The following is a 17,056-nucleotide window of genomic DNA, read 5'->3' as shown; positions in this document are numbered from 1 at the left end:
GTGTGTGCCACCACGCCGGCTAATTTTTTGTATTTTTAGTAGAGAGAGGGTTTCACCATGTTGGCCAGGCTGGTCTCAAACTCCTGACCTCAGGTGATCCCCCCATCTCGGCCTCCCAAAGTGCCGGGATTATAGGTGTGAGCCACCTCACCCAGCAAACCTATTTATTTTAATGGTAAAAAACATACATATGGCAGATTCTTTACTAGCCCATATTCCAATCCTTAGCTAGAATACTAGTAAGTTAAATTGGTAAGAGAGGAATGCATACAAAGCTAATAAATATGATGTTTAGCCTTCTTTATTTCTATGCATAGAAAGTTCATCTATGAGACTGAATGAGATTGGGGAAGCAATCCTCCCCAGTTACAGCTATGAAGAGTTTTTAACGGTTTAATAAACAGACACAAAAATCAATTTCATGTCTACATAATAAACAAAAAATGATGCCATTCACAACAAAAAATCAAATACCTAGGGGAAAGTCTAATCGAAGGTGTTTAAAACCTGTCCAGGTAAAACAAAATGCTAATGGAAAAAATTAAAGGGAGACTTAAATGGACAAATATACCGTGTTCTAGAATTGAAAGGTTCAATATCCTTAACTGATTTATAGAGACAATGAAATTCCAATCAAATTCCTAGCTCTGTGTGTGTGTGTGTGTGTGTGTGTGTGTGTGTGTACAGACTGCCAAGTTAATTCTAAAAGTTACATGGAAATAAAAAGAATCAAGAACCAGGGCAATCTTGGAGAAAGATGAACGAAGTTGGAGAACTATATGCACAATAAAAAAAAGTACCAAGTAATAAAACTGAAGAGAAATAAAATAAAAACTAATGCTTACCTTTAGAAAGTGCAAGTGAATGATAGTAACCACAAGCAACCTGTATAATCTGGATATCTGACAAACTTTTAATATTTCTAGAAAAGAAGAAGACAGATCAAGATCAGTTAATTCCATTTAACAAACTGATCTTGAATGCTATTTACGTTATTTATTGATGGCCTACTATATGCATATAGGTCATATTATTTTTTTCATACAAGCCCAATTTTAGCATACCAAAAATTTATGCTAAAATCAGTAAACAAGAGCAAGATACAAAAAAATAAAGTTAAAAGGGGTGATAAGAACACATCTTGGAAAGACAGTATTTAAGCAAAGTGAGCTACGCTCATACCTCAAGTATTCCTCAGAGTGCTCTTATAATTCAGACATTTTCTTTCATTATAAAAAAGTGTTTTTAAATCAGCTTACAGTTAGAAACTTGGCAATACATCTGGAAAGCAAATGTACATTATCTAACTCGCCTAAAACTGGTATTTTGCCTAGTTTAATGTATGTTCTCCTTTATCAGGTTTCTTAAGAACCAACAGGGATTCTTATATGTTCTACCAACTCTCAAATTATGAAACCTATTCCTTACAAGCTATCCTTTTACTTTATGTCTAAATCAGGGACATTCAATTTTTTTACTCGGGAAATTTACTCAATTCACAGTTATAACAATCACTACTAATATGTTAAGTCTTATTTTCTTCTCTTTTGTATTTTGTCCTTATACTTTTGTAATTTCTTTCCCCTCTTTCCTGAGTTTTGTTTTACCACCACACAATTTTAAAGGCTCATTTTTAAAACATTACAAAAATCAATTAACTTTGTTTGTACATCAACCATCCCAGCATCTCCATAGGTTCTTTCCCTTTGCCTGGTCATGTTACTGTTTTTCCTGAATGAATGTTTTCAAGGAAAAAAAAGGGGGACGTTGGATGCGGATTACAGGTGGGTCACTATAATCCCAGCACTTTTGGAGACCGAGATGGGCAGATCACTTGAGGTCAGTCAGGAGTTTGAGACCAGCCTGGCCAACCTGGTGAAACCCTGCCTCTACTGAAAATTTAAAAAAAAAAAAAAAAAAAAATCAGCCACGTGTGGTGGCACACTGTAGTCCCAGCTACTCGGGAAGCTGAGGCAGGAAAATCACTTGGACCCGGGGAAGCAGAGGCTGCAGTGAGCCAAGATCACACCGTTGCACTCCAGACTGGGTGACAGAGTAAGACCCTGTCTCAAAAAAAAAAAAAAAAAAAGAGAAAACAAAAAAGAAAAAACGGCGGGATAGGGAGGTACACAATATGTTTCTTATTTCCCTTTACCTGATACTGTCACCTGACCTGATTCTGCCATAAGAGAGTCCGGAGCAAATTCTGACCACAGAGTCGACACACATGATTTTCGGGAGGCAGCTTCAGCAAATCAAATTTTGAGCAGGAAAAAGGAGAGTTACTCTAATTCCATATTATTGTATTAAAAATATTTTTATTTAGTGGAGTTATGCTCTTAACTACGAAACTTGAGAAATGTACTGCTACAATTTAGCAGAATCCAACAAATTAGCAGGATCCAATGCACCTTCAAATTTTCACTTAACAAAACGCCATTTCTTTGAAATAGCAAAATCAAACACTGGCAATGCAAACAGAGGAAGGAATAAAAAATACATGAATATACATAACTATGCTCAAATTACTAAACATTTACTGTTATTGCTTATGTGTACTAGGCAGATGATACACTGACCTGTTCAGCATATTAAGTATTTTAGGGAAAAAAACACTATTCCGGGTATCAAGCACAATTTTGCAAAAGAAACATTTCAAAATACTACATTCTCACAGTACTCTATGTTTCTTCCTTCATAGCATTTATCGCTACTAACTACTAGGGTACCTATTCATTGAATATTTGTCTCCTCTGCTACACAGTAAGTTCTGTGAAGGCAAACCATGTGTCTTACACCCATGATAATGCCTGGCACCTGCTATAGTGCCGAATTAATAGTATGTAATGAATATACTGTTAAAGGATAAATAAATTTGTAAGGTCTTGGAGGCTTCAGTATTAGTCACAAATTTTGCCAAAAATCTTCTAAATTTGCATAGCAATTTATATTCAGTTACTCTCCTTTCCAAAATACTAACCTAAGGCTTGTAATACATATAAATGCTAATATCTTTTGCCATTATCTACTACAGAGATCAGGAAACATATTCTTCTGTGTCATTACTGTGTTAAAGAAAAAACTATCCCCTTTCATCTTCATATAAATGTATTAATACCCTGAAGAATGGGGAGATACTGGCTTTGTTTTCTTTGTTTTAGCTTTCAGAAATTAAAAAATATTGTGAATGGTAAAACAAAGTTTCCATGTTCCATTTTTCCTAAAGAGATAAATTAGAATATAATTAAATTTTTTAGAATTTATCAAAAGTAATCCCCTTTGTCACATAAAAAAGATAACATGTTTAATCATTTTTAATTTTTGAAGATTGGAATACACTGAACAGAAAAGCAAAAGAAACGCTGGGCGCGGTGGCTCAAACCTGTAATCCCAGCACTTTGGGAGGCTGAGGCGGGCGGATCATAAGGTCAGGAGGTCAAGACCAGCCTGGACAATATGGTGAAACTCCGTCCCTACTAAAAATGCCAAAATTAACTGGGCATGGTGGCGGGTGCCTGTAGTCCCAGCTACTTGGGAGGCTGAGGTAGGAGAATGGCTTGAACCCAGGAGGCAGAGGTTGCAGTGAGCCCAGATTGCACCACTGCACTCCTGCCTGGGCGACAGAGTGAAATTTCATCTCAAAAAAAAAAAAAAAGAAAAAAGGAAAAGAAGCCAGAATAAATTTTGGAAATTAAAAAAATATATATATACACACACACACACACGCATTGGAAATCAAATTTATACACCCTTCCTTTGGGACTCTGCTAAAGCATATTAATTATGGAATGTGTACACTATTATATTCTTCTGTTTTTCCAACTTAACGCGTAGTGGCAATACAGGCAGAAATCATGCATTGCTAGTTATGATTCTGAAGACAAAATTCCAACCACTAATGTTAACGATTAGTAAAAAGTTTATAATATGTAATCAAACATTTGAGGAGCTAAAGTATTAAATATTTTGCCAATTAAACACAATTAACAATTTTCTATTTTCCAGTTAAGCCACAACTTTCCTAGTTATTTAAGAAAAATCTTAACACCAACTCATTTCAATTTTGAAAAATTTATCTCAGAATAGGGGAGTTGATTAAAAAAAAGAAAAGAAAAATTTAGACTAACAACGGATCTAGTCTATACCATTAAAAACTACTCTTTTTCTTTTTAATCTATAATGTTCCAAATTTTCAGATGCTAAAATTAGGCAGGAATTGTAATATATTTTAAAATGAATAACAAGAAAATAAATTGTATTTGTGACCAAGCCAATAATTCAAATATGTTTAGTTTGTATAGTCCAGAAATTGCTGTACTCACAAAAATAATAATCTTATACTATCTTGCCATAATTTCTTAATGCATGTCCAAGAAGCAGAACTTTTAGAAGATAGACTACATCTTTATTGCCAACAATTATTTTTCTGAAGTCTGTGTGCAAAATTATGTATTTCCACTTACATTAAACTAAGATAATAAAATTTGGGTTAATTTTTTTTAAATAAAAAGGTGTAATATATATTCTACATTAAAATCTAGCCAGAAATGCAGGTCTACAGACACTATTTAAAATACCTGGTCTTTCCCAAAGTAGTGACTTCAAAACAAAACAAAATTAGAAGTAGGAAAGAATTCATTATCAAACTAATTAGTTTCAGTTATATCCTATTATTATTTTCACATTCTTCTTTAATATTATCCATCCATTGGCATAAAAAATGGATTTTGTTGTCACAAAAGTATAACCTAATGTGAATCTTCACTTTTCTGATTACTCTTTTTTTAAAAATTTTTTGAGATGGAGTCTCGCTCTGTCGCCCAGGCTAGAGTGCAATGGCGCAATCTCAGCTCACTGCAACTTCGGCCTCCCAGGTTCAAGCAATTCTCTGCCTCAGCCTCCCAAGCAGCTGGGATTACAGGCGCCTGCCTGGCTAATTTTTTGTATTTTTAGTAGAGACGGGGTTTCCCCATCTTGGCAAGGCTGGTCTTGAACTCCTGACCTTGTGGTCCACCCACCTCGGCCTCCCGAAGTGCTGGGATTACAGGTGTGAGCCACCACACCCAGCCTATTCTGATTACTCTTACGAAAATCTATAAACACTAGGGAGAACACAGTGGCTCATGCCTATAATCCCAACACTTTGGGAGGCCAAAGCCAGTGAATCCCTTGAGTCCAGGAATTCAAGACCAGCCTGGGCAACATGGTGAAACTCCGTCTCTACAAAAAATACAAAAATTGGCCAAGCATAGTGGTACATGCCTGTAGTCCCACCTACTAGGGAGGCTGTGATGGGAGGATGACTTGAGTCCAGGAGGTCGAGGCTGCAGTGAGCTGTGAGCATGCCACTGCAAACCAGCCTGGGTGACATAGTGAGACCCTGTCTCAAAAAACAAACAAAAATCTATAAACACCTTATATCTAAAAAATGATTTGGTACTGAAATTAAAACTAAAACTCACTTGGCACTCTTCCTTTTATAAAAATACATTTCCACTGAAATACTAAATGGCCCTTTAAAACCTGATAATATCAGTAAAAACTATATATATGTTACAACAAATCAGATCAAGCCATCAAATTTTGAAAAATTGAAAAGGATGAAAAGCAGAAATACCTTAACATACAGCTTAAAGTTAATACAGATGTTGAACACATACAAAAATAAAGATGTTTAAACCAAAGAACTCAAGTAAATTCTCTTTCAGGTCCCCATCCAGGTTCATAGTTATTATTGGACAACCCTCATATAAATTTTATAAATAATAAAATTCTCTCCTTATAATTAACTTTCTTTTCATTTATTATTTACCGATGTATTACTGGCTAAAATCCCTTAAACGTGAACATCAACAAAAATTTAAGTATGAGAATCATCAGACTGGTAGAGTAAAAATAAAGGAAACAAAGTTTTGCCATGAATCACATGGTTTTGAGAATACAGACTTAGAAGATCTAACATACAAATATCTTTTCATCCTAAAAACACAGTTTTTTTAATCTTTTTTTTTTTTTTTTTGAGATGGAGTCTCGCTCTGTCGCCCAGGCTGGAGTGCAGTGGCACGATCTTGGCTCACTGAAAGCTCCGCCTTCCAGGTTCATGCCATTCTCCTGCCTCAGCCTCCCGAGGAGCTGGGACTACAGGCGCCTACCACCATGCCCAGCTAATGTTTTGTATTTTGAGTAGAGATGGGGTTTCACCGTGTTAGTCAGGGTGGTCTCAAACTCCTGACCTTGTGATCCACCCTGCTCGGCCTCCAAAAGTGCTGAGATTACAGGCGTGAGCCACTGCACCCGGCCTAAAATCTTAAATTTAAAATCCTGTTCTATAAGAATTACTTGTGAGAAGAAATAAAAAGAGTAGAGGGTGGGTCAAATGTGAGGTCATTATGCTTTTATGAATGCTTTAACTTAAGAAAAAAAATTTTTTTTCTCCCAAAAGTTCCATCATTAAGAGGAATCAAAAGCACACTGGGAATTGTGTGCATTAGTGCAGAAGAAACAAAGGGTAAGCAAATTGGGGAGTTTTGTGGAATTTGGTTATCAGTTCAATTAAAAAAATGAAAGTCTCAACAGATAGTTCATTATTAACATGATATAACATGTCAAATTAAGAGTTCCTATGCTCCATTTTCTTATTCCAGTAGTTACATCCTCATTCTCAAACCAAAACAAACTTTATCAATGTTAAAAACAAAATACACAAAGATGTGTAGAAAAATGCCATCTGCAGTAAATCTAAAATTAACTTAAGAACACTTTGGTTCCAGCTGGGCAAAGTGGCTCACGCCTGTAATCCCAGCACTCTGGGAGGCTGAGGTGGGCAGATCACCTTAGGTCTGGAGTTCGAGACCAGCCTGACCAACATGGAGAAACCCCGTCTCTACTAAAAAAAATACAAAATTAACCAGGTGTGGTGGCGCATGCCTGTAATCCCAGCTACTTAGGAGGCTGAGGCAGGAAAACTGCTTGAACCCGGGAGGCGGAGGTTGTGGTGAGCCAAGATCGCGCCACTCCACTCCAGCTTGGGCAACAAGAGCAAAATTCTGTCTTTAAAAAAAAAAAAAAACCTTGGTCCCAGTATAGTTCTTTTATCCCTACAACTATTACTAGGAAAAAGAACAAAAGAGTTTAAAGAGGTCAGAATTTGTATAACTTTTAAAACTAAGTATGAGTTAACGTATTATTTATGTATCTAAAATAAACTGAATACTTTTCTTTAAATCTGTATATTTTTCACCTACGTAATTCATGCTGTTGGAGTTTTTAATATTAAAACAACGATTAGCCAGGCATGGTGGCTCATGTCTGTAATCCCAGTACTTTGGGAGGCCAAAGTGGGCAAATCTTGAAGTCAGGAGTTCGAGACCAGCCTGGCCAACGTGGTGAAACCCCATCTCTATTAAAACTACAAAAAATTAGCCACATGTGGTGGCGGGAGCCTGTAATCCCAGCTACTTGGGAGGCTGAGGCAGGTGAATGGCTTGAAACCGAGAGGCGGAGGTTGCAGTGAGCCGAGATCACACCATTGCACTCCAGCCCGTGCAACAGTGTGAGACTCCGTCTCAAAAACAAACAAACAAACAAAAAATGATTATGCCCTCTGTAACTGTGTAAGACTAAAACATTGATGAGGCACTGCTTATTTTTTAATTGTGAAATAATTATATGATTAATTAATTAAATTGTGGTCACTGCTATGTAAAAAGTGGAAACTGACTACATTCTTTTTACAGTAAGCACGTTAGACTTCTATACTCAACAGAAACAATAAAGACTAAAAAAAGACAAGTTAGTGAAAAACATTCAACAAATCAATAATTTAATAAATATTTCAATAGCAGGAATACTCAAGATAGTCGTTTAAATTAGTCTAACAGACTAAAAGAATTTGTAATGAAGCAAGTATTTCCTATTCCTTTTTTTTTTACAAACATAAATCTATTGATTATAGAGAAAATATAGAGTATATAAAAATAGCAAACCAATCAATAGCTCAACTAACATCATAAGCAAGAACCAAACTCTTATCAAAGGACTCAAAGGGGAGAAATAATGAGATGTCAACTTTTACATGCCCAAAGATAAGCAAAACGACATAGATTAATAAATTTATTTTAAAAGATTATTAAGGACCTCTTTCTGGTCACCTTTGTTACCTGGGTACTCTGATGCATTCCTCTGATCCTAGCAGGCCAAGCTGTCCATCAGAATCGAGACCCCAAGCATACACCTGGCCTTTGTCATTTAGCGCTAACGTATGAGCTTCTCCACATGAAACAGCTACGATATTTTGGGCATCCAGGGCAACAACCTGCTCTACAGAAATCAAGAAAAGAGATATTGCATTCTAGTACAGAAATCAAGGAAAAAGATATACTGCATTCTAGTTTTGAATTTCCAATAAGAACAAAACACATTCTTCATTTTATACAAACAAGCTAAAGAAATGCTTAAACATAATGCTAGATATAACCAGTTATTTTAAACTATTCAACAAACATGTTCCATACGTAATTCTCATTGTGGTAAACCACAGATAAATATATTACAGGGCAAAATCAACTCAGAATATTAAGTGACCTGAACATTTTCATGAAGAAGTTAAGGGCTTATAAAGATTCTCTCAGAATGTACCTTCTATTCAAATCTATTACTAATAAAAGAGTCCAGGTGGAAAAAAAAAAAAAAAAAAAAAGAAGAAGAAGAAATCATTTAAATAACCTGGGCTGCTTGATTTTAACAATAAGATTATAACTGACACATATATTACTATGTATACACTGCCATGAAGTGATTCTGAAATTAAGGATATAGGCCTGGTGTGCTGGCTCACACCCATAATACCAGCATTTTGGAGGCCAAGGAGGGCGGATTGCTTTAGGTCAGGAGTTCGAGACCAGCCTGGCCAAAATGGTGAAACCCCGTCTCTACTAAAAATACAAAAATTAGCTGGGTGTGTGGTGGTGCACGCCTGTGATCCCAGCTATTCGGGAAAGGCTAAGGCAGGAGAATCGCTTGAATCTGGGAGATGGAGGTTGCAGTAAGCTGAGATCATGCCACTGCAATCCAGCCTGCGTGACAAAGCCAGACCCTGTCTCAAGATAAAAAAAGGAAATTAAGGAAATAATCTGAATTAGCAATTTCTGAATGGAAAGCAAATTTTTTAAAGATCTCATAAATAAAGCATCTATTAGATAATGGTGAGTAGAGAACTGAAAGGCTATAAACCATGACTGACAGGGTTTCCATTTGTGGACTGCCAACTTAATATTAAACGATATAAAAACTGCTTACGTGGTTAAAATATGTTCAAGTTTTAAATCAGAAATTAACTTAAAATACTGGCCCTACTACCAGTAGCCATCAATTGACAAATCAATAAGGAAAGTGAATTTGTTTCTCTTAGTCTTCAAGATGTGTGTCAGTTTTTTTTTTTTTACTAGTACCACAAGTTTTTTAAAAGATGCCATTTAAAATTAACTTTATTTCAGCTTAATAAGAAAGCTATAATCATTGTCTTCAACAAACTAAAAGTCTTATGTTGAAAGCGGTTAAAACTGGATCAGGGTTTCTTCAGAGGCATAGTTTAGCTCAATTTACAAATACAGCTGTTCAATAACGAAACAGACTGAACCAAAGAGGCTAAAATTCCTATCAATACAGAAATTCAAATTCTATCTAAATTACTATCTTGCATTTTGGAGTGGGAAGTTAGCCCTAGATAGCCTCTAGTAACCTGCACAACTCTAATGATGTATTAAGTACTTACCTACTCCTGAAGCTTCCAGTACATGGAATTTTATTACACGAATACCTCACTTTTTGTATAGCTTTTAAAAAATTATTTTACAGAAACATACAAAAACAAAAAAGGAAAATAAGATATGACACTGTTCCCCCCCAAAAAAAGAAAAGAAAAAATACTTAGAAGTAAAGCATCATTTGTTTATATCAAAACATTCCCATAAACCTTAATTATGAAGAAGTAAATGTTTAAAAGATCTGTTATCTCTCACAGAGGTTCCAGAAAAAGTCAAGGTCTCTCCAGAACAATTCTCAAAGGAAGTAGCAGAAAATGACAGGATGACAAGGGGGGTAAGTAAGACTGCTTGGTTGGTTCAACAATAACAAATTAATAGCATCAGCTGTAAAGAAAGCAATGGTTGTAAAGTCAAAGGCACCAAATCGAAGAAACAAAGAAGCAATCATTTATATTCAACAGTTGTATTGTACACTTCTTGTGCTCCAAGCACGGACAGAGAGAGAATAAAACAAGCATCCTAGCCCTCAATGAGTTTATGGCCTACGGAAAAACAGGTGAGATAAAGATTGTGACTAAATGCTAAGATAAACATATACAAAAAGCACTAAAAGAACATGAGCTATTTATGTAAACCTTAAAAGGTAGTCCAGGCCAGGTAGTTCACGCCTGTAATCCCAGCACTTGCGGAAGCCAAAGTGGGAGGATCACTTGAACCCAGGAGTTTAAGACCAGCCTGGGCAACATAGTGAGACCTCGTCTCTACAAATAATTTTTTTAAAAAATTAGCCAAGCATGGTGGCATACACCTGTGGGGAGACAGAGGGGGAAGAATCACTTGAGCCCAGGCAGTTGAAGCTACGGTGAGCTGTGATCGTGCCACTGTATTCCTTCATGGGCGACAGAGTGAGACCGTGTCTCCAAAACAACAACAACAACAACAACAACAACAAACATGAAGAATTTTGGAAAACAGTGAAAACTAGCTGAGTCCTGAGAAGGAGATTCCATGTACCCATTTGAGGAAATTCAAGTTAATTGTTATAGCAAAACCAACAGCAAAGTCAAAAAACTGATGAAAAAAAGGAGGCAAAAAATATTATTCATCTCAGACAAAATACCATCCCCAGTTTTTAATGATTTCCTAGGGGGAAAAAAAAAAGTCAGTAATTCACATGACAAGTGGGTAAGAGATTTGAACCAAAAGTTCAGAGAAAAAAAACAGAAATGGCCCGTAGAGAAATGCAAATTCAAACTACACTGAGAAGCCAATAATAGATTAGCTTAGAAAACTCATCAAGCTATACACGTATTTTCAATTTTGCACTTTCCCATATGGGTTAAGCTTCATTAAAAAATCTATCAGGAGAATAAGAAGACAAGCCATAGCCCGGGGGAAAATATTTGCAAAAGATACAGCTGATAAAGTGTTAATCCAAAGTAAACAAAGAAAGCTTAAAACTGAACAAGAAGAAGAAAACAATCCCATTTTAAAAACAGGTAAAAGACCAAAACTGACACCTCCTCAAGGAAGACACACAAATGGCAAGCAGGCATACAAACAGATGTTCAACTTATGTCTCCTGGGAATTACAACTTAAAAAAAAATACCACTACACACCTATTAGAACAGCCACAAGACAATACACTGACACCACCAGATGCTGGCAAGGATGTGAAGCAACAGGAACTCTCCTTCGTTGCTGGTGGGAATGCAAAATGGTACAGCCACTTTGGAAAACAGTTTGGCAGATTCTGACAAAACTAAATATACTCTTACTATATGACCCAATTCCTTGATAGTTACTCAAACACTTATGTCCACATAAACACCTGCACATGGTGGTTTTTTTTTGTTTTTTTTTTGAGACAGGGTCTCACTCTGTTGCCAGGCTGAAGTGCAGTGGCATAATCATGGCTCACTGCAGCCTCCCAGGCTCAAGCAATCTTCCCACCTCACCCTCCAGAGTAGCTGGGACTATAAGCACAGGCCACCATACCCAGCTAATCTTTTAATTTCTTGTAGCGACAGGGTCTCACTATGTTGCCCAGGCTGGTCATGAACTCCTGGGTTCAAGCGATCTTCCCACCTCAGCCTCTCAAAGTGTTAGGATTTACAGGCATGAGCCACCATACCCAGCCCACATGGAAGTTTCCAGCAGTTTTATTTATAATTGCCAAAACCCAGAAGCACCCAAGACATCCTTTAGTAGGTGAATGGATAAACTGTGGTACATCCTGACAATGGAATATTTAGTGCTAAAAAGAAATGAGCTACCGAGCCATGAAAAGACATAGAGGAAATGTACTTAATACTTAGTAAAAAAAAAGCCAATATGAAAAGGCTACAAACTATATGATCCCAACTATATGACAAGTTGGAAAAGGCACAATGATGGAGACAGTAAAATAATTAGTGGTTGCCAGGGGATAAAGGGAGGGAGGGATGAATAGGCAGAGAATAGGGGATTTTGAGGACAGTGAAACTATTCTGCCTGATATTACAATGACGGATACATGTCATTATACATTTGTTAAAATCCATTTAATGTGTAACACTAAAAATGAATGCTAAAGTAAACTGTGGAATTTGGGTGATAATGATATGTCAGTGTAGATTCGTTGATTTTAACAAATATGCCATCGTGCTGCAGGACATCCAGAAAGCTGGGGAAGTGGTGCATGGTGGGAGACAGGAAGCAGAAGGGAACTCTTTATTTTCTGCTCAGTTTTGCCCTGAACCTAAAAAACTGCTCTAAAAAGAAAGGGTATTTTTTAAATTTGTGTTTTAAAAAACCCACATACCAAGATATAATTTATTCACCTGATAAAAATCAAAAAGTTTGACAACCGTTTATGGGAGAAAAAGGCACTCTTATACACTGTTTGTCTAAGAACAAAACAGTACAACCTCTATGAAGAGAAATGTGGCAATATCTAACAAAACCCACATGCATTCACCCTTCAGACCTAGCAATTGCAATTCCAGGAATCTGTCCTACAGATATACCTCTGTGTATATGTACATATATATTTGCAGCACTATATACAATAGCAAAAGACTGGAAATTCTCCAGTATCCAAAAGATTCCATCTACACACTGAAATATTATGCTCTGCAATTTAAAAAAAATAAATGAAGAAAAGAGGAAACTACACGTTGTCATGAAAAGATCTCCAGGGTATATTATCCAGTGGTGAAGAAAAAATGATAAGATGTGGAATAGTGTACGTGATTTGCTATTTTTTATGTAAGAGGAAGAAGAAAACATTCATATTTGCTAATATTGTATCTACATTTTAGATAGGTCGGGCACAGTGACTCACACCTGTAATCCCAGGACTTTGGGAGGCAAGGCCAGGAGTTAGACACCAGCCTGGGTGGTGGGTGTCTATAATCTCAATATGAGAATTGCCTGAATCCAGGAGGCAGAGGTTGTAGCAAGCCAAGTTCACACCACTGCACTCCAGCACTCCAGCCTGGGTGACAGAGTGAGACCGTCGCAAAAAAAAAAAAAAAAAAAAAAAAACTTTGGAAAGATACACAAAAAACTAACATATGAACAGGCACAGTGGCTCACGCCACCTAGCGCTTTGGGAGGCCAAGGTGGGAGGATGGCTTGAATCCAGGAGTTCAAGACCAGCCTTGGCAACATAATGAGACCTTATATCTACAAAAAAATTAAAAATTAGCCAGGCATGGTGGCAAATGCTTATAGTTTCCACTACTCAGGGAACTGAGGTGGGAAGATCTCTTGAGCCTAGGAGGTCAGGGCTACAGTGAGCCGTGACTGTGACACTGCACTCCAGCCTGGGAGAGAGTGAGACTGTCTCAAAACAAAAAACAAACAAGGCCAGATGCAGTGGCTTATGCCTGTAATCCCAGTACTTTGGGAGGCTGAGGCAGGCAGATTGCTTGAGTCCAGGAGTTCAGGACCAGCCTGGACAACATGGCAAAACCCCATTTCCACTAAAAAAAAAAACAAAAAATTAACCATGTACACCTATAGTCCCAGCTACTTGGAAGGTTGAGATAGGAGAATCGCCTGATCCCAGGAGGCTGAGGCTGCAGTGACCAAGATAGTACCACTGCACTCCAATCTGGGCAACTGAAGTGAGACCCTTTCTCAAAAACAAAAAAACAACAACTAACAAGCGTAGTTATTTAGAAGGGATATAGGCAGAGGGAACAATAGTGTGGTCAAATGTAAGAGCTAAGCTTCTCAATGTATATTTAAATTGCTTTGATGTTTGAACCATGTGAATATACTGTCTTTTAAAAACAAACAATAAACAAAATGTAACTTAAAAAATATAAAAGAAACTGATCCTTAGAGTAAGTAGTTAACACAATGTATTAAAATCATTGTTTTCATGTTTTCATTTTAAAACTAATCTGAGCTCTTTAATTTTTTTCAACTTACTAAATACTAAAGATAATTTTGGTTCTTTCAGAATTTTAGCCCCATCCAATTATTGGGATACTAACTTTGAAAATGGATAATGACTTCAGCAATACATTATTATAAAAACACATGACTTGAGAATAATATTTAATAGCTGACTTTTCAGACATCAAATACACAAAACTGATAACTTCACTACAATTTTTAAAATATTATCTATTTTTTCCAAATGGCTCATCAAAATGAATAAACTCAATCATTTTTCCCCAGTATCCTAGAAAGTCATATTAATGGTTTGTTGAGACATTTTACATCCAAGTCAAATTCTGGTTGAATACTCAAATCAAGATGGCCTAAAAAGGGAGACAATGAATGACAAGCAAGAATGAAGAGAAATAAATGAATCCAACAAAACAAACAAAAAAATTCACTTACAAAGCCTGGCCCAGTAATGCTCCATGTAAGAAAGGGATGCAAAAAAAACTCATGTCAAATCTAACAGCAAACATTTATTGTTTACTATGTTCCAGGTACTGTGTACTATTAACTTTTTATCACCAAAATACATGCACCTTTAAAGGCCAATCACACAATTAGAAAACGGGGAGTTAAGGGGGATTAAACCACATCAATTGACGATTAAGTAGAAAAACCCAAAGAAGACCCAAAAAAACAACAAAAAAACCTTGCCATGCAAGTCCATTAAAAAAATTATTGAATCCTTTGATAAATAAGGGTTAAAAGATGTTGAAATTACAAATGCTTGATGCTAAACTTGTTGGAAAGGTTTAATAACAGCATATAATCATTATAGTTAATAGTAATTAAGAAATAAAAAGCTATGTTATTTAAAAATATGAACACACACAGATAAAATATATGGCAAAATGTTAACACTTTTTTTGTTGTTTTTTTGAGACGGAGTCTCGCTCTGTCGCCCAGGCTGGAGCGCAGTGGGGCGCTCTCGGCTCACTGCAAACTCCGCCTCCTGGGTTCACCCCATTCTCCTGCCTCAGCCTCCCGAGTATCTGGGACTACAGGCGCCCGCCACCATGCCTGGCTTTTTTTTTTAAATGTATTTTTAGTAGAGACGGGGTTTCACCGTGTTAGCCAGGATGGTCTTAACCTCCTGACCTCGTGATCTGCCTGCCTTGGCCTCCCAAAGTGCTGGGATTACAGGCGTGAGCCACCGCGCCCGGCCAATGTTAACACTATTCTTTCAACTTTTCTTTCTTTCTTTTTTGAGACAGGATCTCACTCTGTTACCTAGGCTGGAGTGCAGTGGCATGATCTCGGCTCACTGCAACCCCGCCTCCGGGGCTCAAGTGGTCCTCCCACCTCAGCCTCCTGAGTAGCTGAGACTATAGGCTAATTTTTTGTATTTTTTAGAGATGGGGTTTCACTAGGTTGCCCAGGGTGGTCTCGAACTCATGAGCTCAAGCAACACAACCGCCTCGGCCTCCCAAAGTGTTGAGATTACAGGCATGAGCCACTGTGCCTGGCCTCAACTTTTTTTTATGCTTCAAAATGTTCATATAAAAAGTGTGGGAAAAAAATCATTGTGTTCCTGTCAGTATTTATGAGTCACAGTATTTCTCTTCAAGGAAAGAAGAAAAGAGACATTTAATTTTCAGAGGCACAAAAAGGAAAACACAAATAGAAAAGATTGGCTTTTGAATTCATTTGTCAGAGACATAGGCAAAACCTGAAAAGATAAAGTGCTATACAGATGAAACATACCCACTTTGTAGATAACGACTTTGAATACATCTCTAATAGGTCCTTATTCATCACTACTTCTGGTTCTATCATTAATCATACTTTTGAAAACACTAATGGCGCATCATTTTACCGAAGAGAAAGAGGCCATCCTTCTTTGCTTCATAAAAGAAAAACTTTCATTTTTAGGCTTATTTTTAAAACAATTACAATGATCGACCTAATGAAAATTTTCATTTCTATATCATCTGTGTCCTTCCAATCACCTTTGTAGGCAAATCCAACTTTAGTGTTTGTTTGCTTACAAACTACATCAAGTACATTTTTCTGCACAAACATCATTAAAAAAAAGAATACTGTCTCACATACAGGATAGATTGGGCCAGGTTCTTGTTGCAAAATGTAACATAACAAAGTACTTCCTGCTGAATGAGTAAATGGGTAAGAATAGCCTATGTCCTCTGGGACCTCAGAAATATTATCAATTAAGCTTGTGAAAATTCATAGAGTATCATCATCTCTAATTCATTGTGTAAGAGTTAATTTATATGATCAATTTCACCATCATAAAGTGCTGCTCTCTGTGATATGTCCGAATTGTGAAACATCTCCCTCTGTCAATTTTCTTCTCTTTGCCATTATGAACAAATAATGAAAAAATCCTATAGTTTTAATTGTGGTCAACAAAAGCTACAAAAAAAGGAAAATAAAAGCTACAAAGATAGAGACTCCAGACTTATTTTATAACGTCTTAAAAGATGACACAATATTCTGTACAATGCACAAAGAAACAGAAGGATGCTAAATACTGATGGCTTATTTCACTACCGCATCATCCTTCTAAGAAACCACATCATTCTTCCACTTATTATTTTAGTCTTTTTATTCTAGTCTAGCTAGGAATAATCAATTCTCACTATGTGCAGTAGTTATGTCCTATAAAGTCACCATGAACACTGACTTAGCAAATATTGAATTATTGCCCCTAAAGAAAATACAAGGTAAGGTTCCTGCAAGCCTCTGGTCAGAACATTTTTGTCAACTGATAAATACATAATCTTGTTTTAGGGATGTTTCTGTTTAAAAACATCTCATTTAGTATATATTTAAGTATTACTTTTTTTTTTTTTTTTTTTGAGACCAGGTCTCTCTGTCGCCCAGGATGGAG

The 17,056-nt window shown here is 36.6% G+C and overlaps 1 protein-coding gene across 7 annotated transcripts in view; it reads right to left on the bottom strand.

Annotated features, from left to right (window-relative positions):
- HERC4 (HECT and RLD domain containing E3 ubiquitin protein ligase 4) overlaps positions 1–17,056 on the bottom strand; it is a 149,232-nt gene that overhangs the window by 111,143 nt on the left and 21,033 nt on the right. For all 7 annotated transcript variants that reach the window (XM_073019103.1, XM_073019106.1, XM_007963290.3 and 4 more), the window contains 2 exons: positions 8,160–8,319; positions 846–922 (listed from right to left, as the gene is read on the bottom strand). In XM_073019103.1, coding sequence (XP_072875204.1) covers positions 846–922; positions 8,160–8,319 — 237 coding nt within the window. The remainder of the gene's footprint in view (positions 1–845; positions 923–8,159; positions 8,320–17,056) is intronic.

Source organism: Chlorocebus sabaeus, chromosome 9, assembly GCF_047675955.1.
Source record: "Chlorocebus sabaeus isolate Y175 chromosome 9, mChlSab1.0.hap1, whole genome shotgun sequence".
Lineage (NCBI taxonomy): Eukaryota > Metazoa > Chordata > Mammalia > Primates > Cercopithecidae > Chlorocebus > Chlorocebus sabaeus.
The sequence above is the reverse complement of the archived record's forward strand: the minus strand, read 5'-3'. Positions and strand labels throughout refer to the sequence as shown.